Source organism: Colletotrichum tamarilloi (genome assembly GCF_030869305.1).
Source record: "Colletotrichum tamarilloi strain Tom-12 chromosome Unknown Scaffold_53.1, whole genome shotgun sequence".
Taxonomy (NCBI): Eukaryota; Fungi; Ascomycota; class Sordariomycetes; order Glomerellales; family Glomerellaceae; genus Colletotrichum; species Colletotrichum tamarilloi.
This window is the reverse complement of record NW_026849436.1, coordinates 42467-68296: the sequence shown is the minus strand read 5'-3', so window position 1 is coordinate 68296 and position 25830 is coordinate 42467. Positions and strand designations below refer to the sequence as shown.

Genomic DNA, 25830 nt, shown 5'->3' with positions numbered 1-25830 from the left:
TCTCTTCTTTTGCATTTTGAGATACTTCACCTCTCGCTTGCAGTGTCCTCCCTTTTGGTGTTGTGACTGTCCGGCAGTTGGCAGTAGGTACTGGCAGCTACTAGCATATGCATGGAGAGGAGCGTGGTCAGGCTCTGCATGTGCATCGAATTGTAACTGTGTGCCTAGTGTCAAGTGCTCAAAGGCATAACGGAAACGTCAAATATCAACACTTGAGATAAGTTAAAAGAATTTAGACGCCTATCAATGTTTGCATTGTTGCGTGCTTCCTATCACTTGCAATAGAGAGCCGGACATGTCACTTCATGGCCGGGCTGTACCCCACTTCCGACGACCTTCGACTACCAGCATATCTAGCATTTTTAGAAGTCGTCCTACTTTCTTTCCATGAAGGAAACAATCATCGAGGTTGTCTTGTCATTCTTTGGAGATTGGGATTGATCTATGCCGACCTTGGCATAACAAAAAGTCCCCCCAGCAGCTAAAAAAAAGCCATCCATTCTGCATCAGACTAGGGTCAAGTCACGCGGCACGACTCCCAAGAACATGCCGCGACTTTCCGGTACTGCAAACGTCCCAATCCGCTCGAATGCACCCTCATTCCGCAGCGATTCTCGCAGGACCAAGCCAACTTGCATGTGGTTTTCAGTATCTGCACAGGTACAAGACTGGTTGATTGGTCCCTCCCGGTCATGCCCAACTGGCGTCACGACGCCTAGCAGCATAATGTAACATTTGAACCCATCACTGGCTTGGAACGAACCGCGAAGCCTCGCGCAATCCGGCAGAAACCGGAAGATCATGTGAGAATTGCGATCCAAGGGATCACCGTCGTAACAGCTAAACAGATGTGGAATTAGGGGTCTTCTGCCCATCGGTGGCACGGCAGTGATCGGTCGAATCGCCGCTTTGGCTTTTATGCGGTAGTTGGTGGCTAGCAGACCATCGTCGGATCCGGGCAACTCGTCGTAGAACATTCCCACTGAGCCGAATGACATACTGCGATCGAACGAGTCGAATGTGTAGCCTGGCGATAGCTGTGAGGCTCCTCCAAATGTAGTTCCCTTGCTCAGAACCATGGATGCCCAGGACCATGACGGGATGCGACTGGTGTGATGTCGATATGCGTCTGGGATAGATGGGGAATCTTGGTCAAGCTGGTTCAGTTGCGCCCTCTCAGGCGGCAGGGTGGTCCATAGAAGGTCAAGCGACAGCTCTTCAGGTGTGTCTACTGCGATCCCGGCGAAGTGGGATCTTCCATTGAGACGAAGGATGTGTCGAAAGAGGCCGGCGACAACTGCCAGCTTCTCTTCGGGGTCGGCCGGCGTTAGGGCTTTGTAAAGTTTGAGCACATAGTCGGGAGGCCCGACGGCCCCGCGCGAGATCCAGGTGGGTTTCTTCAGGATGTTCTGTACAAAATTGTGTCCTTGTCCAAAGTACATTGGGTCATCGCACTCGCATCTGGGCCGTTCAAGGCAGTCCCACACTAGCTCTGACTTGTGCAGATAAAGCACCCTGCGAGACAGCAAAAGGCGCTGGAAAGCAGGGGCATGCTGGAAGAGTCCATGGTGTTCTTCAAAGACATTTGATTCTTCGTCATCATCCATGGGCCGCAACAAGGTCTTGTTGGCGAATGCCACGTGATACCAATGCATACTCTGCCGAGCATAAATGTAGTGTGTGCGGCCAAATTTACTGACTTGAATGGCAACGGATCTACCCGCGTTTTCGACGCCGGCTATGCTGTTCTGTCGCTCGGGGCCGAAATTGCTCAGCCTGAGATCTTTAACGCTTGTCAAGGCGATAGTGAGGTATGACCGTCCGAAGATGATATCCTCTCGAGCCAAGTGCCAGTTTACGTCTTCCTCGATGTCTTGAATGACGCAGAAATCTTGGACCCAAGCATACTGGATACCCAATTCGCTAGCGACCGTCATGGTCTCTTGCAGGGCCACAGGTATTTGCCACCACTGCAAAGACTTTTGGCGCTGGTCGAAGTTTTCCGAGGTTGTCAACGATGAAGGAGCCGGTAACGGGCCGGTGTAGCCATGGACGACGGTGATGTAGGGCCCGGAGACTGAACAAGAGTCGACCAGTTTGATACCGTTCCGCGGGCTTTTTCCAAGATCCAGAAACCGCCGAGGAGCAAGACCGGGATCAGACGGATACATCCTCGTGCCACATGTCTTGTGTGTTGCATTGCATTCATCGACCCATCCACGGATCGTCTTCTGCCGATGCTTAGAGTGTAGTTTGAGAGGAACCTCATTAGAGACTCCGATAGACTTCCACGGCAGCGGCTTGCCTGTGAATGTGTCAATATCCATCCTGAAAGCCCCCTCAAGGTTCATCACTTTCTCACCTGGTTTCGTGAACAAGTCGACTATGCCCTTCACGAGAATGACATTGTTCGCGAAGTTCCGATATTTGACAAATGATTGGATAGAGATAGCCTCGTACAGGTGAATGACGGCGTATGAATCATCAAGCATCAGCCTCTTCTTGGGAACGTTGACATTATTGCCCCAAAAGATAGCAACTTTGATGGCGTAACATATTTGGCATCCCTTCTTACCGGCCTTAATAATGCTCCTAAGATCGCGGGAAAAATCCCTGGAGTCGACAGATCCAGGCATATGCGCCTTGTCGAGATCGCAGCAGACCGTACAAGGCGGCCGCTCCTGGGCAGCATCGGGATGGGCTTGGACCCCGGTGCCGGGCATCGTGTACTTATTCTCAACGTCGACGGACCGCCATTTAGTGGCGATGCGAGATTGGCTGGGCAGCCTTGAACGGCGGCAGTGGTCAAAAGACTTCGATATTGATTAGAAGTCCTGGATAACTTTGTTGTCGGAATAGGGCAAGCCGGCAGGTTGCTGTTTGAGGTTGTGCTTTCAGGGTGTAGATAGTTGCAGACGTGAAGGTGCAAGTCGTCCATTCAACATGCCGACGGTTGGATGCGAAGACTGTGCATCGCACTGTTCTAATGGAGTCTCGCTGACATAAGGCAAAGACCCACTGAAAAGGGGCTGAGGTGGCCCCTGCCAGGTGGTCTCTCTTTTACGCGACTCCGTCTCAACACCACCATATGTCAAATGCTGTCATGCTGCATACGTCACCGAAATAGTGTTCTTTAGCGGCGCACTCAAGAGGGAACTAGGGATAGCGGTGCGGTCAAGATGAAGTTTCCTTACAGTTGGGGGGCCGAGGTATCGTGAGAATAATAAAGTCTAATCAACTTGTCTATGGTATTTTTATGCTAGTCCGCTTTTTGTTGAATTGGAATGAATCCATTACATGCCTTCTCTATCTCTCACACTTTCGACACAGTCTTGCCAGCGGATCACCTTCATGTAAATGCACTCGATAATGGCGATGACAACCATGCCGCCACCAAGGCCTATCCAGGCACCATCCAACTCTAGGCCTGGTGATCCCAGCTCGAGCCAGACCGCGAGCGGTACTGCAGCCAGATAGTTCACGGCAAATACGACAAAAGCCGCGACCGCCTGCCGGCCGAGACCCCGCAGCACGCCGTTGCATCCGCTGATGATGGAGTCGATGAGCTGGAAAGCCGCAACCGCAAGCATGGAGTCGGACGTGAGCCTTTGGACCTCGGCGTCTTCGGAGAATACAAGGGCGAGCTGGTGGCGGAATAGGAAGATTAGAATGGCGTCCAGGATACCGACGACGGTAAAGACGATGGCGTATACGGTTGTGGCTCGCCGAGCGGTCGCTACGAGCCCGCCGCCGATCAAGTGACCGATGCGGGTGCTGATGGCAACCGAGATGGAGAAGGGGATGTGCCACATGACGACGGAGATGGTCGTCAAGATAGTTTGTGCGGCAAGATGCTCGGTGCTCAGGTAGGATGTGCTGAGCGTCAAGATTTCAAAGGCAGCCCACTCGCCCAGGTTGACAGCCGATCCGGCGATGGAGAGTCGCACCGGCACGCTCCACTCAGTGAAGGCCTTGCGAGAGAATCCACCCCAACACTGGTGCGACCACTGGCCCCAGACGACGATGTAGATGAGCAGAAGGATGGGACGCAGGTCATTGGCCAGAGCCTGGCCCAGGGCAGCGCCTTCCAGGCCCATGTTCAGCTTGAAAGCGAACAGCCAACTGAGAAGGGCGTTGATGGGGGCGCAGATAATGAGGACGACCATGGCGCTCTTGAAATCGCCCTGGGCCTGGAGGAACCTCTTGAGGGCTTCGAAGGCGGCGTAGCCGGGCATGCCGATCAAACTGACACGGAGGAACGTGCCGGCCTTGACGGCCAAGTGGTGCTGCTTGACGAAAAGGGAGAGAACCGATGGCGAAAAGACCCAGAAGAGCCCAATGGGGACGGTAGCGAGGGCCATGAGAATGAGCATGCGTTGGACATGTAGGCCAACGGCGGTAAGGCGACCAGAGCCGTGGGCCTGGGCGCAAAGGGTATCCAGGGCGGTAGCCATGCCCTCGTAGATAGCTAGGCCGATGATGTTCATGGTCGTCAGACCAATGCTAGCGGCGGCGAGGTCATCGGCGCTGAGGTGGCCAGCCACGAATGTTGTGATGACGGTGAACGAGTATTGTAGCAGATAGGTGGCGATGAGCGGTAATGAGTATCGACAGAGGAGCCATGCTTCCGACAGCCAACCACCGCTACCCGCCGGTTCAATGTCCGGCTTGTGATGCGGCTGATCCGACAGCAGCGGCGTGGTCTCGCCGGTGCGGTCGTCTCGGTCGCGGGGGTCCATGGCGGGGGGGACGGCTCTACTTTCGGTCGCAGAACGAGGGTGTGAGATGACACGGGAAGGGTAGGGCGGAGAAAAGGTGAGGTGGCAGGTGTTGGGTTTTCAGTTAAGTCTTCAAGGTAGCAGCCAGGGGCCCAGCTGAGGATTTTAGGTTCCCGTAAGGTTTGCTTTGATTAGCCCAAAGCTGAGGTGCATCAGAGGGAGTCTGTGTGTTCTTCCAGGATGGTTGTCTGCCTTTGTCTTCCTTTTCCTTTACTTTCTCCGTCTGGATTGGGTGGTGTCAAACGCGTCTTGGGATCGGGCCGTTCTGCACCGCGAATGCGAGGGATAATAAGGGATGGAAATGGGAAGGACAAGGTCAGGAACACAGCCCTGCCAGCTTACACAACTGTCCGTGCGACTGCAACAAGAAGAGAAAGTTTTCACGCCGGCAATGCATTCCGATTCCCGTCGACTCCGGATACTGTACGTACTCTAAGCGGATCAATCTGGTGGATACATCTCCACTACTCCGGATCCCCGAACCCGCAGCACTATGTAGGATCGCGCCACCTCGGGTTACTGGTGTGAGATCTCATTCGCCCACTCGCTCTCATCAAAGTTCCCGTGCTCGTGTACGCGAATGAATTAGAACGATTTGTCGCGGATCTTCAGCGTCTTGCAGGTCATATTTGACTCATCTAATTGGATTTGTACAGGCAGGACCAGAGAGTTGTGAGATTTTGTCTTGCCAAGCTCACTCATGGCTGATTCTATCTCCAAATCTAGTGAGATGAGTCACAAATGCTTTTTCTCTCCGAAGACTATCCGAATACACAGAGCTGTGATTCGAAACCGAGATGATTTCCCCCAAGAGCTCAATTAACATAGTTCTTGTAACTTATGCAAATAAATCAGATGATCTCAATTTACAATCGCAAGTCAGCCTCAGCAGACTTCATGGACCCCTCTTGTGAGCTCGATCTCCGCCTCTCATCAGAAGACGCCCCAAATTCTCCATCTTCAGTCAATTTCCTCACACTCTCGCTGCGACCGGAAGCTACGTTCTCTGCATAACCGTGAACCTTGCATCCGATCGACCACTCGGGTACTCTAGCCAAACCAGCCCTCGCGATCCTCGAATCTCCTGCGCCGCTCGCCAGATGAGACCCCGGTCTCGTGTTGGACCCGCTGCCGATCGGCCAAGTCGTTGGTTGAAGCCTACCGCCGTCTTTGCCTGACGAGGACAAATGGTAAGGTGCCTGAATGGCGGCCACGGAGGTGGACCCGAGGAGGCTGTCGATGACTCCCTTCAGACTTGGGATGCATGCTGTGAGGATTGACATGCCTAGTGAGACTTGTAACCATATGATGTGATGTACAGCGTTCCATGTCGTGTCAGTGTAGTCTGTTACCATGATATGTGTGTGAATCAGTCTCGGAATCGTGATTATAGGAATGCTGTGCGAAAGATTTGTCAACTGATACATCGCTGAATTGAAATATCGGAGCAACTTACATGATGCGCGTGGTGAAAAGGGCAACAACCATTGCCTTTCTCTTCAACGCAGTCTGCACTTTCCACATCATAGCGACGGGAAGCAGACATAGACAAACATCCGTAAAGATGTCCATCACGCCGTTGTAGAGGAAAATACCCTCTCGGCCTGGGCACTTCTTACTAGCAGTGGCAAGCCACGGCTGCGGTAGGGAGCATTGAAAGGCCGTCATCGTTATTCCAGAGATGCCCCAAGCAACGATGGCACCGAAGAGTACTTTGTTTGCAAGATTCAGTCGTCCGTGATTATTGATGGAGTGAATGAGGAGGCATAGTGAAATCTTCGTGCTAGCGACAATCGCAATCGCGAGTATGGAGGAAGCGTAGAAGAGCTATGACTTTTGGTCAATTTCGTCTCTACTTCTGCTCTTGCTATATGGCTGCATACCTTGTGAAATGCCTCGAGATTATGAGGCTCTACTATATCTTGATGATGGCCTAGTCCGTGGTTGCAAGCAATGATGATGCAGACTGTCTGTGAGAGAAGTAATCCGGTCGCGACTAATAGTATTACATCGTGGCTCTTCAAAGAGGTGATGTTGAGACGAATGATAAGCTTCAAAGATATTCCGACGATGGCGTAAACGAGGAAGATGAGCGAGGCAACAACGACTAGCGCAGCTTGATCGTCTTCCGTCAATGCGTAGAATGGAGGATCTGGTTGAATGTCGACTGCCATACTCGGCTGGTCCATTGACATGATTTTCGCTAAAAGGATTTAGTTGAGCCTCATCCTCGTGGTTTTACTGTTTCCTTGATGGGGTTGCAGAGTGTTTGAACTTTGTAATCAATAAGCACCATGAGCTACAAGGGGGGGGGGGGGGGGTGGCAGGCCCATGGTAATTGTGTGGGCAATTCATCATCGATCCAACAGCCCGGCGTTCTGATCAGAATCCGGAGTAGTTTGCGAAGATCTACACAGCAGCTCCGTGCAATGTGTCGAGCAAATCAACCAACACAGAATCTGAAGTAGGGTTGCTAGGCCCAAACATGCTAGTGTGTGAACTCCGTCATGTCTTGAGTGAGTTAAACATACATGTGCACTTGCTAAGTACAGGTAATACATGTGTCTGAAAGTCCCACATGACGGAGCCTTGTCTTTCGTGCGTAAGAAGGGTGACAGACTGCCTACCAAATCTTTGAGATTATTACATAGTTTGAGTCCTTCCGTCGGGTTCTCAAAAAACCCTCTCTGTGTGCGCGGGGTGAAATTTCCATTGTGGTTCTGTTACGTGTTGCAAGGATGGAAGCGAAGTTTGCCTGTGGGCCAACATCTGATGTGACGAGAAGTTTCGTGGTACATATGATGTGGAGTCAAAAGACCAAATGAGATGTCGAGCAGTTAAATTGAACTCATCTTGAGTCTGGTCCTTAAGGTCAACATGGCAGGCTTCGTTGGGACTGTTGGAAACATCACACTTCATGTGTCCGTATCCAGACTCTAGTGCGTACTTTTTGAAATGACACGTAAAGTAGTAAGCTTCCGCGCGTAACCTGGCAAAGTTTGCTCTCCAACTTGATTATGCCCAACTAGTGTTCACTGCGTTCATTGGCTCGGACACATGCCTCTCAGAAGACAGCAGTCCCTAAACCCCAGCCACATGCAAGCATCCAGACCATCGTTGTGAGATCGATCAATGAGTCGGATTACATTCTCTGCAGAGGAGCTCAGACATCCGGACCAGATTCACCTAGGATCGGAGTTAGAATATTTGCAGGTACCTTGGATATCGATTCCCTCACCCTGAGTCGCGCTGGGAGATCGCACGGAGAAGTGACGAATACATGGGCGCAAAGCAGCGTAACCCTGGTACCCGGGTATTCTTCAGCCCACGACTAACGAAGTGATGGCCACAACGGAATCTGACCGGCAGAGACCATATGTGGTCGATCCAACTGCAAAGTTTGGAGGGTCCGGTGATGCCAAGTAGCTCCGGGAACGGTACGGTTAGAGTCCGTGTGGTCGAACCCCTCCCGGCATGCAGGAACCCCGGCTCGAACCCACCGCGGAGGCCACCTGTTGGTCGGTAATAGTTCCCATCGAGGAAGCAGTGTTTGCTTCAACATGCATATTCAGCGGAACCTAGTCCGAATTTTTGATTAAATCCTCGTTGGTACTGATTTCCAACCGCCAGCCGTAGCTGCATCAAAGGAGATGATCCGGATACTCCCTTCGCCAATCATTCCCTAGGTTCAGAGTCGCCCATCCATCTGCAAGCTTACTGCGGCTACTGGGGTCATTGTCTCACATCTCTCTCGTCTGTGGCTACACCTGCTGATATTTATGTGCATATGGTGCAGCATTTGGCCAAGGCTGTGGAGGTGCTGCCCGGCTCTTTTAATCTTCCCCAACTCGACTCCTTGAAGAGACTCTTACATGTGCCGCGGATCGAAAGCATATCATTCATCCTCATTTTTACATCAAGAAAACTCAGAACGCTTTCTTGTTGTTGACTTCCCTTCTATTACTGCCTCAATTGGTCTCTCGAGCATCTCGTCATGGCTCCCGCAGAAGCAATCGAGCTGCAGCCCGCCGCCAAAAACGCCAGTCAGATTGACGCAAACGAGTCAAAACATGGATCCGAAGTCTACAACCAGACGCGGACGCGGAGAGTGTTCTCCTTCTCCCAGCTCTTCGCATTTTCGTTGACCTACATGGCCTTATGGGAAGGCATGTGCACGTAAGTATACTGTCGATCCGCTCTAAAGATTCATGGCCGTGCTTGGTCTGACTCCATCCCAAGAAACATGTACTTTGCACTCTACAACGGCGGTCCTCAAACATTCATCTTCAGCTTCGTCATAGTGTTTTGCGGAGCCATCGCACAAGCCGCTTCGTTGGGCGAGATGGCCTCAATCCAACCTGTCGCCGGTGCCCAGTACCACTGGACGTTCCACCTCGCCCCCGCACGTGTCAAGCGCTTCGCTACCTGGATCCAGGGATGGTCGACGTGGTTTGGTTATGTGTCGCTCCTTGCTGGCATTGCGAACGTCACCATCATTCTCCTGGAGTCTATGATTGAGCTGAATCACCCCAACTATGTGCCGGGAGGTTGGCACACCTCGGTGCTCGTCATCGCTATGTGCGTTATTCAGGGTTTGATGAACACGTACTGCTTTAGAGTGATCCCGTGGGTTGAGCTTGTGGCTGGAGTTCTTCATGTCTGCTTGTTCGTCGTCTTTGTCGTGGTTTTGGCCGTGATGGGGACTCGACACTCGAGCAGCTTCTTCTTGGAAACCAACATTGCGTCTGGATGGACGGATAACTTCATTGCTTGGAATCTCGGCATGTTGACTTGTGTTTGGAGTTTCACCGGTATGAGCCGATCATCCAAAGATAATCCAACGTTTTGGCTAACAATCTGTCCAGGTTTCGACAGTGCCATTCACATGAGCGAGGAAACCCGAAAGGCCAAGTCTGCGGTACCTCGTGCTATGTTCTGGTCCATCTTTATGAACGGATGCCTTGGATTCATCATGGTCTGCGTCATTCTCGTCTCAATGGGCTCAATCGACGACGCCCTCAACTCGGCTAGTCCAATTCTCACCATTCTTCTCAGCATTACCGGCTCCAAGGGCGCCACGACGGCCATGATCACCGGCCTCTTCGTCGTCTCGTTTAGCGTCAACTTGGCCAACATCGCATCGGTATCCCGTCTCACTTGGGCCTGGTCCAGGGACGGAGGCATGCCTGCTTATCTGGCATACGTCCACCCAAAGCACCGCGTACCGATTCGCGCCATTATCGTCACGGTGTTCATTGTTTGTGCTCTTTGTCTTCTCAACATTGGAAGTTCGAGTTACGTTGCTTTCGGCGCTATCACTTCCCTCTCATCCATGGCTCTCTACCTCAGCTATGCGATCGCAATCAGCAGCATGTTGTACGCTCGCTTCTCATCCAAAGGAGGTGTTGAACTAGGAGAGTGGAACCTTGGTCGGTTCGGTCTTTATATCAACTCGTTTGCCTTGATTACACCCTTTATGTCATTGTATTCCTACCTTTCCCTTCGACGATTCCTGTAACTGCAGAGAACATGAATTATTGCGGACCAGTCATGGTCTTCGTCCTGCTGGTTGCAGTAGGTCTATGGTTCATCAAAGGGAAGAGATGGACTGGGCCAAATCTTACGATTTTGGATCTGGTCATGGACAAGTCTTGATGAGAACAGGCAGCCAGTCTCAAGTTATTCCAACTACGTAATATGTACAAGGAGTTGAAGTTTAGTGAGAGCCAAGTCTAGTCAGATATACCGTGCTCTTGAAATTTGGGCTTCCGCAAAGCCCGTCGACTCCTCGCAAGTAAACTCTTTGAGTCTACATGTCGCGAGGATGGATACAACCCGTGACTCCAAGTACCAGAAAGGGTGCTTGGATATTCTGCAGATGCACTCAGCCGATTTAAACAGGCTAGTCGGTCATCGAGTTCATTATTCAAGGGAACTTGATGAATAACTTGAGCTCCTGTTGATTGCTCAATCGCTCATAGTACGTAGGTACTTCCTCAATGTCGATAGATGCGCTAGCCACGAAATACCTCTGGAAATCAAGTTGACGAGCTCCCCAGCAACAGTCTCGGGATCTGCCATACCACCTTCGTATCTGATACCCTTCGAAAAGAACTGGGTGAGGGAAACGAGACTTCCGGCATGATTCTCTCTGCATTCGGAGCCAAACCAGTGTTTGGTTGGGCCAGGTAGATTCCAATCTGGCCAATTCCGCCCCCTGCAGCGACGAGTTCGACCATCTGATTCAGCACGATGTTTTGCTGCATTGTACCGTTGGCAGTGATGGCTTCCATACCGACGGCGTCGGCGGCTCGGATGACACCACCGGGCTCGTATGCGAGAATCTGCTGTACAGGATCACTGTCCATGAAGTTGATGGGCACGGCTCCGATGGATGCGGCCTTCTCATGTCTCATGGGGACATGGTCTGCACTGTACACCCGAGATGCCCCGCGAAGTATGGCGGAGTACGCAGCAAGCAGGCCCACGGGACCAGCGCCAAATACAGCAACAGTGTCGCCGGGCTCAAAGCCGGATCTAGTGACAGCAATCCATCCGATGGAGAAGACATCGGAAACGGTCAGGTAGTCTTGTTCGATGCTGGTGTTGGTGGTCTCGGCGGTCAAGGGGACGGGGATAAGCGCCATGTCGGCGAACGGTACTCGGGCGTAAGGAGCTGGTCAAGCATCATTAGTAACGAAGAATCAAAACTTTTGAGGAGAATCTGAGTTAAAACCTTGGAGACCTCCGTTTAGACCTCCGAAGGCTAGGCCCATGCGAGGTCCAGTCACAACTCCCATATCGATGTGTCAAGTAGCGCCATTATCTGGAATGATGACATATTGCCCCACCTCTAAATATGATGCACCACTACCAATGAACTCAATATATCCCACTGTATAACTGTTAGCTTTCATGTGGTTGAGTAGGACATACTCTTGCCCGAGAAGTAGGTTCATACTAGCTTCGTGGCGCCGCGCACACGGTGGCTCCCCTCCTATAAACCCATGATAACGGTGCAGGTCTGAACCACAAAGCGCCGAAGTTGTGAACCGAACTACTGCGCCAGTCGTATTGATGATGCGTGGCACTGGGAACTGATCAATATGAACTTGATACGGCCCCGTCATGACGGCAGCGCGCATGGTGCTGTTGAGAAAGCTAAGCGACATAGTGTCCAAGTTTAGACGTTTTCTCGAGGTCAAGGAACTGACAATGGTGATTGAACTGCATTTTCAGCCCTCAAGCCAGGCAGTATTTGGATTAAATAACGAACAAACCTCGGTCTATTCGGCTCTTGTCCTCGGAGGTTCGGAACTCAACTTGAGGCTCATGATCTGCAGAGCATAGCAACGTCTGTATGGGCATGACGCGGCAGCAGTAGCTGTTCTTGTTGACGAATGATAAACGCCCAAAGTTGTGATTCTATCATTTGTCCACTGATAGTGATGGTGCCATCGAGGTTGAGAACGGACCGAGGCCGTACCCACCTCCGAATTTAAGCATATGCCAACCCAAGCTTAGTTCAACATATCAGCGCGGTAGTTCGCTCGGTATTGCATTTGGCAACGGCCCACTTGTCCTAATACAAGGTGAATCGAGCATAGAATGGCCTCCCAATTGGACGACCGCATAGATCCTTGCAGCCGTCTTTCATAGCCGCTGTAGGTAAACAGGAAAGATTCTTGCCAGAACAACTCCTTGTGGAAACTTGAAGGTATTGAGATAAAATTCCGCTACCCCTACATCGGGTTGCCCGAATCTCAATCAATGAACCAAGGTGTTATTTGTCCGAAAGCTGCGCCGATTCCCAAAGTCCGTCTCTTGCTGTTCGCTATTCATGCCAACCCTCAGAAGTCGACTCCAATACGATCGGCAGCCGAGCTGGACTGGGCGATTCAAAGAATTTACCTTCTTCAGGCTTATAGATAAGAATGTTGTAGAGTATTATCCCAAAAACTGGCAGGTTGTACTGCGTAAAGGTCAGATATTCTACTCAGGGCAGACAGAAGTGAAGGGGTCAGTGCCATGTGATAGGCGTGGAGATTCCTCTCGTCTCTCGGACAGCATACGCGGTTATGAAATCATTGTCGGATTGGAAGTCCAATTCGACCTCGGCGTACGGCCGACCGGGCAGGGGCCAATTACGGCCCCTACTTCCGATTATCGCGGCCTGCCCAACCTACGGTTGGAACCTCCTTTTTACACCTACGCAGAAATTCATATAGTTCAATTGATCTCTTCGTCAATCCACGGTTCGAACCAATTACCCTGTAATAGAGATACCAACAATCATCGTGGCTGTGCTAGACTGCTGTCTTCATCGCCAAGATCGAACAAGCCTACAAGCCCACCGACAATGGGCAGATTATCCCAATACTCTCAGCTCCTTCTCTGTAACTGAACCCCCCATATTCCTATTTATGCTTCGGCGACTAGCTCGATTCGATACGACGTATCTGTTCGCAGGTAACGGGGAACCTTGATGAAATAAGGTATTCCTTCTGTTGCTTCATTATCGTCGCCACTGCTGCGCGTCCCAGTCATGCAACATCCCTATGCTACTACGCCGAGTCTCCACTGTTATGGCATGTCCCGATGTGAACGAATGTTCAATGCCTACAGCCAGAAGAGGCAGCACGAGCTGGCATGTACAGCGCAAGACCCCATCCATTACTTGCAAAGTCCAGCCGGCCTTCTCGGCTCAAACTTCAGTATGGGCCCGAAGTCACCCGCCAGCCCCACTCTCGGCTCCGGGTCTCGATTGATGATGACCTTGAAGTTTATGTTCAGTCGCAAAGAGAGGCGCAGAGTGAACTACCTGTGAGCTTGAAATTCTGAGTGACTGTATTGGAGAAATCGGACAAATGCGACCGAAAAGATACGGAAATTCCCAAATGGTTTTGGACTAGGGTAGGTTTCTCGCAGCCTGCAAACAAAATAACGACCTTTAGAAGCTAGTGAACACAACTGCCGAGTCTGTTCACGCTCTCTTGGATATTTCAAACATGATTGCCTTCTCTGTGTCAGAGCCGCTGTTATTGGAAGATGACCTTGTCAAGTGTTGCAATTTTCTTCGCTTATGATCCCAGAAGAGCCAACCAAGAAGGACTGCCGTGGTCAACGGGACCATAAACGCGAAGTAAATCCAAATCTTGGACGAAACATGAGCTTCTATCATATGAAAGTCTCAGTATTGAACAATACGGAAACAATTAAAAGGGCGCTGATACTAACGAGTCTGGAAGTCGAAAAATGACATGCTGAAAATGGAGGCGATGAATGTGCCAGGCAGAAAAGCAGCACCGAGAAGAGAAAGGGCCTTCATTGCCTGACTATCGCTCTTGCTAGCATGAGCTATCTTTCTCTGATCTCCTGCTATCTTGAGGTTCAATTTCGCATCCTTCTGTGCAATTTCGGCCGTAATGAAAGAAACCTAAGTTACTTCTAGTTAGTAAACGTTTCGCGACCCTTACTAGCTAAAAGTACATAATGAGTAGGTATATCTCTGACCATGCTTCTTTGGATATTCAAGCGTTCCACGGATATGGAAACGTATTTCTCCAACCCGACGAGTCGTACTCTGTGGCAATGAAAACGGTCCTTCAAAGTCGCATGGAGCCGATCCAACGCTTTGGTCTTATCAGTAGGGTCAATATGTGCCCAGAAGCAATCTGTGGCAGCTTCCAAAGCATCGATGACCTTGGAGTAAAGTTTGGGTGGTCTATGAAGAATTCTTCTGTGGTGTTCTGTGAGATCACTTGCGACTGTGCGTAAGTCGATGGTGCCGTCCTTTGAGTAGTAAAAGCCTGTTGTATCGTCATTGACACTGATTGCTTTTTCTAGTTGTCGAATGCTAGTTCGGGCTTCTCGTTGTTTCACTTCGTCAGATGTCGCTACGAGATCAGACATGATGATGCTGGGGATGAGAAGTGGATGGCATATGTCAAGAACACAATCTCGCAAATTTGACAAGCACTCAACGATATCGGCGGTAGGTGTCCATTTGACGAAGCCTGTGGTCTCGCGTCGCTTGAAAGAATATGATAGAATCAGTTCCCAGCCGCGGGTTCCGGTCTTCTTACGGCTATCATGCTTTCCAAAGACCATCTCTAAATACGAAGTGAGTTCAGAGCTTTGAGGCTATGAGTATCAGGTGGTGAAAGCTTACGAAGGTGAGGATCATCGTCTTCAAGAAGAACATATCTGTACCAGAAGAGAGGCCCAAGAAAGGTGGTCAATTCGACGGCGTGCAGTGGGAGCCGTAGGCATTTGAGCATTTGCTGATAATGTGCTGGTGGCAGTGGAATCTTCAGCGGTGTGAATGTTTCCAAATCCTTGGCATCTTTCTGAATGCTATCTCGAAATGTCAGTCACTGTGGCATTCACCATTCGAAGTCTGTCCTGACATTAAACGAAGCTTGCTCGAAAGTTTGCTTTCTTCTTCTACGACCGGTGGATGGAACTCGCCCTTCGATAGTCTTAGTGCTAAGGAATCTTTTTGTAGCAAAATGATGGCTGGTAAGTGTAGTCAGAGAATTAAAGGGGGTTAAAAGTCTCACCTGCTCGTATATAAAGTCATTGAAGTTGTCAAGAGTCAAATCTCCTTCTTTTAACGCGTTCAAAGATGGATCCTAAGTCAAGCCAGAACGGTCAGGATATTGTTGCAAGAAAGCGAATCAATGGGTACAATGACTTGCTGTGTAGTTGTAGAGCGTGAGATAAGTCGTTGCTTCAGTGACATGGCGACATTTCGCCAAGTGCTTTTTGAACATGCACTCCTCCATTGCTCTATCAAATGTTCAAGGCTTAGCAAGAAGCTCATGGCCATCAAACGGATTGGGGGTACCCAGATCTTGGACTTTAAGAAGAAGAAATCCAATGATGATGGCGAGCGGCATGGCGGATCGGGCTCACTGCATAACAGGGGTACACCAAAACCAGGCTGACAAAAGTGCACTTTCACTCCGGATGGACCTTATTGCATGCAATATTGCTGCTTGATCCATGATTATGCAGCATGTTGCTAGCCGAAATATTGCAACGCGCATGCTCATTTTATTGATTCGACGAATCGTTATGCACAATTGAGAGTTGGTGTGCCTCGACCAACATAATGAGGCTGTCCGATCCTACGGGACTTATATCAAGCAAGGCTTTTGGTAGCGATCTTTACTAACCTGAGACGTGGGAAAATGTCAAGTTTTGAGGTATCATATCCATTGTCACGTTCAATCCGCGGGGGTATTCCACTTTTTGCGCGTTGATTCCAGGTGGCCTTGAATCAATGGTTACTGAAGCCGGTAGAGCCTGGTTCGTTCAAGGTTTTCGAAGGCATCAGCGTGGATGGTCGAGCTAGCTATTGAACCGACATTCGATTATGACTTTTCAAATCTTTCGGTTGGGAATTGCAGTCAAACCGAAAGAAATGATAGCATTCTAGTCGTTTGTTCACCTGAAGATTTCCTGGATTCCTCATCCAGGCGGCCTGGAAACTAAAGAGTCAGTATTTAGCCTGTAGAGGATGAGCTGAACGAAGTGCGCCGATCTTGAGTTCTTTCCAACGGGATCGGGATAGTAAAATTGAGCTGCCAAGTGCTTGTTATCAATACGGGATTGACATGTAATTTTACTAAGAGGAGAGCCGGGACGCTGAAGTAAAGGCTTGGTTGATATCCTGAATGTCCGCACGTCGCACTTAGACCTTATTTAATAGACAAAAGGTTTTTACTCAAGATGAGTTTGACTATGACAGGAGACGAGGCGGCATAAATGCCCTTCCAATCTTTAGATCGGTTCGAATACATCCTGAATGAGTAGCTAGCAGGTTCTCTGGAGATGATCTAAAGTCGGCACTTCCGGCTTTCTGTAGGGGTCAGCTCCGTGGATCCCGCCGGACAATTATTACCAGAGCCGTGGCACGGGATGTGGGCAGTACACAGGATGAACTCTAACAAATTAGGGAAAACATTGAGCCCGGACTCGTCCACCAGCGGCACTTAGATTGAAACAAGCATTGCCTAGCCGCGGGACGAATTTCTCCCCCATCAAAAATGGAGATCCCGACCCGACTTTTACTGAATACGGCTTGGCCGACTTTTCGGGATTACGCGTGCGCCTGTCAGAACATAGGCGTAGTCGCTCATAGGACGGTAGGACCGGCCCCTTGAATTTCGTCAGCTCTGGTATTGAGCCACACTCTGAAACTATTCTTGGCATTTGCAGAGAACGCGAGGCCTTCTTTACCGCTCCAAACGTCAACCCTTTGTCCATAACTCCATGTTGTTTCTCCACCGCCACTGGCTGCTGTTCTCCATACTCCATAGCGGTATTTGCTAACCCCTGGGCATACGTCCCCCATGACAAAAAGCTTGGTATACTTTATCGAGCCGCGCAACGGCCCCCTGATATGGGGCTTAGCATCTTCGTGATGTGGACAGTCTCCCGCCGGCGGGATAGAGGCCTTCGGGAGTCGTCATCTTAGCTGTAAAGGCGTTTCTACAAATTGACGTTTAAATATGCCAAGTACCAGTCTCGTCTGTAGTTGCCTTTCCATGCCTGTTCATCCCATCTGCAGATCTGCCAAAGCCCAACAACATGCGCTCGTTCCAATTACTTTCGTTCGCGGCAGCCGCTGCTCCGGCTCTAGCCGACAGTCATTACTTCTTCTCGGGCTTCTTTTCTGGCAGCACTATTGTCGGTGTCGAATTCGATGACCAGACAGAGTCGCTCACTTTGAAGAACAATATCAGCACAGACGCGAGCTCGGGCTCCAAGTGGATTCACATCGATGTAAGAATGCCTGAGAATGCGACAACCAGGCCGGATGCTGACAATTTGACGATAGTCCCGCCTGAAGAACCTGTATGTCGGTACGACTGGCTACTTTCAGAGCTATGCCATCACAGACGACCTCAGCTTGACATACAGCAGCAACGTCAGCTTGTCTTCAGACTGTGAGCACCCCCGAAGTGGAATGTCTTGAGATGAGCATGTTGCTTACAGTGAATAGGTAGCAACGCCAACTACATCACGTCTTCCTCTGCCTCTCCCTACACTGTTTTCGGGACTCCCTATGGAGGTGGCTGCTCAAGCCTGGCCATCACCGTCGATGACGCTGGTGTGCTTCAGGAGGCCACTGCGAATGTCACATATGACAGCGCCGGAGGTGTCCACGGAACATGGATGAGCCCTAACAACGATTTCATCTACTCCGCCGATGACATGGGCAACGCCGTCTGGGCACACTCCTATGACAACACCACTGGAGAGGTTACAGAAGTTCAGTACCTTGCCGCAGCCGAGGGATCCAACCCCAGACACTTGACTGTGCACCCCAATGGCAACTGGGTCTATGTCGTCTATGAGGAGGCCAATTCCATCGCGTCTTACAAGCGCGACACGACTACCGGCAAGCTGATTTTCACCAACACCACCTACTCTCTCCTGCCCTCAGGTATGTGCTAAAGAAAAAGTATTGTTGTAGCCAATGAGTAACATTTTTTCAGGATACACCAACACGTCGTCCTACTGGGCCGACGAAGTCATGTTCTCCATTCCCAGCAGCAACGCCAGCGCTACTGCACCCAAGTACCTCATTGCTGCCACCCGCTCCCGCACCGTTGGTGTTCCGGGCTACGTTTCCGCTTTTTCTCTCGACAGCGCCACCGGTGCCATTACCGAGCAGCTGTTCCTCACTCCCACCACGAACAGCGGTGGCTCCGCCAATGCCGTCTCCCCCGCCAAGTTCAGCGAGGATTACTTTGCCATTACGGACAGCGGCTCTAACTTCGTAGAAGTATGGAAGATCGACGCTACTGGCTCATCCACGACTGCGGCAGCTGTCGCGCACCTGGCATTGGCATCGGGACCGGCCAATGTTGTTTGGTACAGCTAAGCTAGATGGTGGTGTTTGTGACAAACATGCAATGCATGTTGCAAATTTTGCTTCTGCATATGTAACAGCGTGTATTTGGATCGAAAAAGAACAGCACTTAGAGTCTTGTAACCCAGATCAATCTAGGTACGCTATGGAAAGTTTTAAGTCTTCATGTGATCCTTCCAATTTGTTGCATCTGTTGCCTGCTCTAAATTCAGCACGATGTAAGGTAGGTATCGCCCCGCCGTCACTTCTACCTTACACTACTCATGCCTCTCATGGCAGGCACTGAGAAGATCTCTGAACGCTCTGGCGTCGCCCTGCTTTGTTTCTTCAGAACGGTTCATAGAACACTCGTAATCTCCAAAGTACATCTCACCAGTCTCACTATCTGAAGTCAACCATGGACTAGGAAAGGTTCCTGCGTCGAAGTTGATGTATCGACTCGGGTGCAGCACGGTGCCGATCCTCGTAGGATTGAGAAAGTGAAGTCTGTAAGACTGCCTATCAAATCGAAAGTCCTTGAGGTGGGGAAGGTTGTTCTGTATCTTATCGAAAGTGGACTCCCACGTGCCATCGAACCTGTATAGTTCGGCACTGTCATGAAATATGCCGTACGAGCCTTTGGGCAGACGCTGCCAATCTTCCCTGTGAAGATCCCAATCCTTGTTTTCCTCGGTGTCAACCTGAATGTGAGAAACAATATGACAGCTGTCCAGACGCAAAGTTTTAAGCGATTTCTGTGAGAGAACCCAGTCAAAATGACGGTTGTTGCTGATGACGAAGTTTCCCAGGTTCAGCGTCTTTAGGCGAGGGAACACTAGGCCTGCCCCGTCGAAGTATCCCGGCATGGTGCCCCAACACTCGTGGAAGTTCAAAGTCAGAGCGGTGAGATTGGCCGCGAAGCGAGGAAGAAACTGTCGCTGCAGATGGCTCTCAAACTCCAGGCGCTCTTCCATCAATATGTCGCGGTCTGGGCCGTCTTCATCATACTCCTCTGTGATCAACAGGTGAAGACGATCGATGTCCTTGGCGACGTCTTTGAAAAGACCAGAGTTGACGAATTCTTGATGCGGCATGTTTTGGAGGTTATGAATCGTCAAGGACTGAATTGTGCTGACTTCGGCATTAGGCTGAACTGCACGTTCCCGAATGGCCTCGAAAACTGCCTTGAGTGTGTCTAAGGTAGTCGGGTCTCGCTAGGCTCAACGTCGTTCCACGGGTTATGGAGATTGGACCACCGGCCTTTGCATTTCTCGCTGAAGTGCAGTTCGATAGCTCTGATGTTTGGCAACTGTTTGATCCGTTTAATGGCTGATGTGAAAGCATCATACTCTCCATTCTTCCAGTTTTCCCAGTCCCCAAATTGCCTTGATTTCTCGGAGCAGCTCTGGATGATGACGGGTTCAGCAGCATTCCTGGCGGCTTCGATATCGAGAGTCTTGTTCCAGCCTTCAAACCCAGTCTCGTCGCCGTTGACGGTTCCAGTGTGTGCTAGCTCCAGGGTTTGATACAGGTGTTCAGTCACAATAGAATTCCATCGTCGGCAAACGAGGCGAGCGGGGAGAAGGTGCTTGCGAACTTCACGAATATTCGCGGGGTCCCTGGGACTTTTCAGTCGGAATAGTTGCCCGATGATCATATTGAGGATCTCATTGGCTATTTCCTTAAGTTACATAGGTATCGCGATTCGTCGAGGTCGGAAGAGTGTCTAGAGAATTGGTTCTTTGGATGGAAGTAGGACTCTGTACGCTGGTTTTGCCTCTAATTATCATCTGGCTTGACAAGGGTGCAAAGCAGGGACGCGCTAGGCAGCGGTCCGGCAGCCTAGAGGTGTGGACCGTACAGGACATGGAACAGCCATAAGCACTGGCCATCTGTTCCAATCTTGGTGGCGCAAAACCCAGTAAAGGTTCAGGAAAAGCCGGAATTATGAGTTTTAGACCTGTGAATGAGCACAGAGGAAATACATGATGAACTGATGGGAACTTGTGAGAATCTTTGCCGGAGATGGCTTAATCTATATCAATTAAGGGGCGGAGAAAGTGATATTTAAAGTCATTCACTACGAACAGACTACGTCCCACAGAAGGCAGGACCGTGACATCGTTTTCCAAAATACCAGATATCTCCTCTCCATTAGCTTTGAAAAGTACTCGAAAGCAGATTAGAGATAAAGAATGAGCAGGGTGTTGCGAGTCCCCATTTGCAAAAGGTGCACGAGACTGGATTTGCCAGCTCTGAACAAAATGCTGATCCAAAGCGAAACCGCGCAATACGCGTGTTCACGTTTCCGAAACCGACAATCGACTTCGGGGCTATGCCTATCCTCTCAAATTGCTAATCATGTATGAGAGGGCATCAACTTGACCACTATACCAGATCGGACTAAGTAATGCTCATAGTGGAACAGAGTGCTATGTGGATCATGCCCAAATGTGGATAGGAGGGGGCCACGGAGATGTTGGGCACTAAACCAGTCGGCTTAATTGTATTGGTTTCAGTTAAAAAGTTGCGAAATATTGGAATGCGCTGGTTATTTGTCTATCATCTAGGTAACAGTGAGGAGACCTCTAGAGTATGCCTATGACTCTGAAGCTTTTGACAGGTGGGCAATGTTTAGGATATCTGCTTACTCGTTTGGCAATCATGCTCAAGAGTTCGAGATTGTAACCCGTTACATTGAATGTCTTCCTCCATAACTTAGCAGTCGTAGTTAATATAGAAAAAGGTTGACAAGATGAGTAGGTTAGGAGTGTTTGGATTGGCAGATCCAGTCACCGGTTGACTAGGACGCTACGGTGATTCGGCCCCGTGAGCTGCTTGACGGAAACTCCAGACTCCCAGAATATCTGATCGAGTCGGCGCATTCCTCAAGATTGCTGTTTTTTTACTATACGCATCCCTGCAACTATGGATGTAAGTCTTACGATACTTGATAACCTTCAGACTTTGAATTTTGGGCGACACAACCGGCCGGATGATGACTTATCGGAGCCGACCTACTGATTCTTGAATGAACTCTGACAGTGACATGGGGGTCACCTATCGGAGCAACCTCCAAGGAGAAAGCTTATCAGAGACGAGAGGCCTTTATGAACATGTTTTCGGCGGTCTCGGTGAACCCCTCGGCTCCTGTGGTCACCGCCGCCACCGAAACTCTACCGAACAGAGTTTCTGCGGGTTCTTGAATCGCCAGGTACCAGTTTTATCGAGCACATCTCACTCTATTGGTAAAGACATAGATCACTATTTCTGTCCGACTCCTTTCCGGCAAGTGTTGCGAGAGTGAGGAATTGAACTTCGTTTTCGCGGGCGGATGAACTTGCTAGAAACAACAGCGCTGCGATGCCCAATCGGACCCGAATATGCTCCATATACTACTGGAGTGCCGTTGCTTTTCAATCATTCGACCTGATGATGATGATGCTCATCCGAGTTCTTCAGTTCGCCCCTCTGCATCCCCGGAAGTCTCCTCTCAAGTGATCACACGAATTCTGCGTTGCCGATACTGACTGACACCATTTGAGAGATTTGTGAACAAGCCATGATGACTTATTCCATCCTGAAATTGACTCTTGCCACTCCCTCGGTCGCTGATGTGCATCCGTCAACTGACCTGCATTCAGGTGCCCGATTGTACGTGGAACTCTGGGGTAACGTGAACTCACAAGCAGATCAATCACTCACCGCATGCTTGGCACTTTATCATTTGAACAGCTCAACTTTTTCAACCAACGATTCTAAACATCATCTTACATACAATATCCATAATCGCCAATATAGGTGTTGCCTCACTCATTCATCAGGCCAAAGTACATATGGTCATCGGGACCAACCATAGCTAAACCTTGTGCAGACGACCTGCCATTTAGTCGTTATCGATCTCTGTCTTGCGTATTCTTGTCGCTGCACATGTGTAACGAGGCTTATGGTGGCCGTACTCTCGAGGCTCATAAAGCATCGTTGCTACAGATTCGTCGATTGCCCTCAACTTCCAGTAGTTAAGTGGTGGTGGTGGTGGTCTGAGTGTCACCCCATAGAGCTGACGGCTAAGACTGCTCGCAATGAGCTAGTTACCTTATTAGGAATCCACGTCGTAGCACAATGGTGGGAAGCTTCCATGGCACGTGGGGAACCGCTTCTAGTTACCGACTTCCCATCACCACAGCGAATGCCGTTTGCGGTAACTCCCAGACCCGACAAATTGGGTTCCTTCGGGAGTCTGCAGAAGGAGTTCGAGTCCTCAAACCCGAATGACTACAGCGTGCCTCTTTGGGCATCACCATCTGTGACAAACTGACTTTCGCGACGTCACGTATAAACTGTCGGTTCTTCCCACGCCGGTTTAGCACTTTGGCGTTCGTGCAGCCATTCTTCTGGAAGAACCATAGCCACAATGCCTTTCGTAACTTCATCTGACACGGCTCATCTCATGAGGGAGACGATCTCTCCAAGCAAAGCCTATGGTTTCCTACTGTTCACGGGCATACTTTCCGTTTACCTCTTGTACAGACTCTATCGGAAAGCCCTGCCGAAGCCTATCCCCGGCATCCCGTATAACCCAAAAGCCCTCGGCCGAATCCTCGGTGACCTACCAGAGCTCGCCAGCGAGGTTTTGAAGACGGGCGACCTGGCTACTTGGTTGCAACGTCAGGCGGACCAGCACGACTCGCCAGTATGCCAGATCTTCCTTCGTCCCATGTCGCCACCCGTGGTGATACTGAGTGACTTCCGCGAGATGCAGGATCTCTGCATGCGGCGGAAGGAATTCGATCGCGGACGAATCATCAAGAACATTTTCAAAGGTCCTACGCCGAACCACCAAATTACTCTGGAACTCGGGGACGAGTGGAAAGCGCATCGACGACTATTGCAGGATCTCATGTCGCCCCCCTTTCTACAAGACGTCGCGGCACCAGCCATCTACTCGAACGTGACGAATCTGATCGATCTTTGGCGACACAAGACGCGCATAGCTGACGGTAGACCATTTGACGTGTCCGAAGATATCTTCTACGCAGCTTTGGATGCCGTTACAGCCTTTTCGTTTGGTGGCGACTTCCCACACAACGCTACAAAACCTGTAGCAGATCTTATTCAAGGTCTCGATGGCAAAAGATTGAACGAACTGCGGGCGTCCGGAACCATTGACGATCCGATTGAGTTTCCTACTGTGGAATGCGACGAGGTCCTATCGACCATCCTTGATGTCACTATCGCCATTGAACGTTTACATGGCTCACCCTGGCCCGTCCTCAAGTGGAAGATCATAGAAAAGCTCCCACCGGTCAGCCGAACCATGAGGCTCAAGAACGAGTTCATTGTTGGAGAACTCAATAAGGCGACATCTAGGCAGCTGGCAAACAGCAACAACGACACATGGATGCGGTCGGCAGTGGACCTGATGGTGCAAAGAGAAAGAAAGATAGCTCAAGATGACGGGAGGGTGCCCGACTTCCTTTCGCCTACAATGAGAGACGAGGTAGATATACACATTTAGGGAGCTCTACAAATAGCGCTAATCTTGATAACTAGTTATTCGGAATCCTTACTGGAGGCCACGATACAACCAGCACGACCATACTATGGGGCCTCAAGTTGCTAGCAGACCACCCGACGGCTCAGTCGAAACTTCGCACCTGCATGGAGTCACGATACCAAGAAGCATCAAGAGAAGCAAGGACACCTTCAGTAGAGGAAATCATGCGAATCAAATTTTCCTACCTTGACGCCACGATGGAGGAGATTCTTCGTTGCGCCGGCACTGCGCCCCTGGTTGAGCGAGAAGCTCTTTGCGATACCGTTCTGCTGGGTCATCCCATCCCAAAAGGCACTCAGATCTTTTGTCTCACACAGGGCGCAAGTCTCCGTAAGCCAGCGTATGCTATCGATGAGATGAGGCGAAACGAAACGTGTCGAATCGCGGTGAAGAACAAAGGGAGGGTATCAGAATGGGATCCCGCGGACATCGCTAACTTCAAGCCTGAGCGGTGGCTCACTTCCGGAAGCCCGCCAAACAATGATCAAAACACGAACAAGGAACAATTCGGCGGCGCATTAACAGACAATGGTAGTCAATTGGAGTTTGACTCCACAGCTGGACCTCAAATTGCCTTTGGCCAAGGCAGACGAAGTTGCTTTGGTAGAAGGCTTGCGTACGTGGAGCTGCGAATCTTCGTCAGTTTGATTGTGTGGAACTTTGAAATACTCATGTGTCCAGAGGCCATATCTGGATACGAAGGGAGGGATGTTGTCACGCACAAACCGATCAAGAACTATGTTCGATTGCGAAATGTTGAGAGATAGTGGGCTTACTGATTGCCAAATCCAGATTTCGAGATATGAGATGCAGGCGGTTACATTGCGGCCGGCCAAGTATTTTGCGGTTTTCTAAAAGAGGAACATTCATCCTTTCTACGTGTATTGTTATGGCTTTTTGAAGCCTACAAATTCAATTGAGAGATACGAAGAATTCCAGCTATCGCATCCGAGGTTGTCAAACTTCAGACAAACTCTCGATCCTCAACCTGCTCTGTGAAACCAACACCACATGTATGCAAAAGTTCTGCCAAAGTGTTAGTAAACGGCATCCCGAGCATCGCATGGGCGAGTCGCCAAGAGATCTCATGTGAAATGGTAATATCCCCATAATCTCTACATCCTTGACCCGTTTGTTCTGTAGTTTTTGGCTTAAAACCTGAGACTACGTCGCTCATTATAGTCCTCCGAGTAAACTCAAGGACTTTCAGTTTCATGGACCATGTGTCTTCAGTGGCCGTAGCTGTTTCGATAGTGTCGTCGTGAGGATCTCCTGGTTCTTGCCTACAAGGCCAAGCCTCCATATCCGAGAACCTGGCCGATATAGAAGCCTTTTCTTCACAGCTCGGGGGAGTAGTGTACTCCTCGATCAAGTTTTGAAGAAACGTTGTGTGTGAGACTCCTTCTGAGCTGAAACAAGCTCGGTCTGTCGGACTCAGATCCTTAAAAGGGACGAGGCAAAGGTACTGGTGTCCATCGCACTCTAAGATGTGCGGCTCCATCCGCGGGTTGAACGACACAAAGATGCTGCGGATCTTGCGTCGCATATACGCAGTGTAGTCCATGTTCTGCACCGGTTGTTCTTCACCTTTTCCAGTGTGAATCCAGTCATATCTCCTTGTTTTGTCAAGA

The 25830-nt window shown here is 50.2% G+C and overlaps 10 protein-coding genes across 10 annotated transcripts; 3 read left to right on the top strand and 7 right to left on the bottom strand.

The window, feature by feature from the left end:
- Positions 1-506: 506 nt before the first annotated feature.
- Positions 507-2723, bottom strand: CTAM01_10830 (uncharacterized protein; the record flags this gene model as incomplete). Its single annotated transcript, XM_060526842.1, has 2 exons — positions 507-2305; positions 2363-2723. 2 exons carry the CDS (start codon positions 2721-2723, stop codon positions 507-509), a joined length of 2160 nt encoding a protein of 719 aa, XP_060378490.1.
- Positions 2724-3293: 570 nt separating this feature from the next.
- On the bottom strand, positions 3294-4739 carry CTAM01_10829 (MATE efflux family protein; the record flags this gene model as incomplete). Its single annotated transcript, XM_060526841.1, has 1 exon — positions 3294-4739. The coding sequence occupies one exon, from the start codon at positions 4737-4739 to the stop codon at positions 3294-3296; it is 1446 nt and encodes a 481-aa protein (XP_060378489.1).
- A 905-nt stretch (positions 4740-5644) lies between these two features.
- CTAM01_10828 (uncharacterized protein) lies at positions 5645-6973 on the bottom strand (the record flags this gene model as incomplete). Its single annotated transcript, XM_060526840.1, has 3 exons — positions 5645-6176; positions 6235-6605; positions 6662-6973. The coding sequence occupies 3 exons, from the start codon at positions 6971-6973 to the stop codon at positions 5645-5647; spliced, it is 1215 nt and encodes a 404-aa protein (XP_060378488.1).
- Positions 6974-8772: 1799 nt separating this feature from the next.
- CTAM01_10827 (uncharacterized protein) lies at positions 8773-10296 on the top strand (the record flags this gene model as incomplete). The annotated part of the gene is made up of 3 exons (XM_060526839.1): positions 8773-8954; positions 9018-9589; positions 9644-10296. The coding sequence occupies 3 exons, from the start codon at positions 8773-8775 to the stop codon at positions 10294-10296; spliced, it is 1407 nt and encodes a 468-aa protein (XP_060378487.1).
- A 520-nt stretch (positions 10297-10816) lies between these two features.
- CTAM01_10826 (alcohol dehydrogenase GroES-like domain-containing protein) lies at positions 10817-11950 on the bottom strand (the record flags this gene model as incomplete). The annotated part of the gene is made up of 2 exons (XM_060526838.1): positions 10817-11454; positions 11809-11950. 2 exons carry the CDS (start codon positions 11948-11950, stop codon positions 10817-10819), a joined length of 780 nt encoding a protein of 259 aa, XP_060378486.1.
- Positions 11951-13761: 1811 nt separating this feature from the next.
- On the bottom strand, positions 13762-15565 carry CTAM01_10825 (uncharacterized protein; the record flags this gene model as incomplete). Its single annotated transcript, XM_060526837.1, has 6 exons — positions 13762-13952; positions 14016-14214; positions 14292-14890; positions 14950-15134; positions 15188-15296; positions 15469-15565. 6 exons carry the CDS (start codon positions 15563-15565, stop codon positions 13762-13764), a joined length of 1380 nt encoding a protein of 459 aa, XP_060378485.1.
- Positions 15566-17375: 1810 nt separating this feature from the next.
- CTAM01_10824 (uncharacterized protein) lies at positions 17376-18675 on the top strand (the record flags this gene model as incomplete). The annotated part of the gene is made up of 4 exons (XM_060526836.1): positions 17376-17570; positions 17626-17734; positions 17791-18234; positions 18287-18675. The coding sequence occupies 4 exons, from the start codon at positions 17376-17378 to the stop codon at positions 18673-18675; spliced, it is 1137 nt and encodes a 378-aa protein (XP_060378484.1).
- Positions 18676-18920: 245 nt separating this feature from the next.
- CTAM01_10823 (uncharacterized protein) lies at positions 18921-19736 on the bottom strand (the record flags this gene model as incomplete). Its single annotated transcript, XM_060526835.1, has 1 exon — positions 18921-19736. One exon carries the CDS (start codon positions 19734-19736, stop codon positions 18921-18923), a length of 816 nt encoding a protein of 271 aa, XP_060378483.1.
- Positions 19737-19837: 101 nt separating this feature from the next.
- On the bottom strand, positions 19838-20299 carry CTAM01_10822 (uncharacterized protein; the record flags this gene model as incomplete). Its single annotated transcript, XM_060526834.1, has 1 exon — positions 19838-20299. One exon carries the CDS (start codon positions 20297-20299, stop codon positions 19838-19840), a length of 462 nt encoding a protein of 153 aa, XP_060378482.1.
- Positions 20300-23056: 2757 nt separating this feature from the next.
- CTAM01_10821 (cytochrome P450) lies at positions 23057-24966 on the top strand (the record flags this gene model as incomplete). The annotated part of the gene is made up of 2 exons (XM_060526833.1): positions 23057-24142; positions 24196-24966. 2 exons carry the CDS (start codon positions 23057-23059, stop codon positions 24964-24966), a joined length of 1857 nt encoding a protein of 618 aa, XP_060378481.1.
- Between the last annotated feature and the right edge of the window lie 864 nt (positions 24967-25830).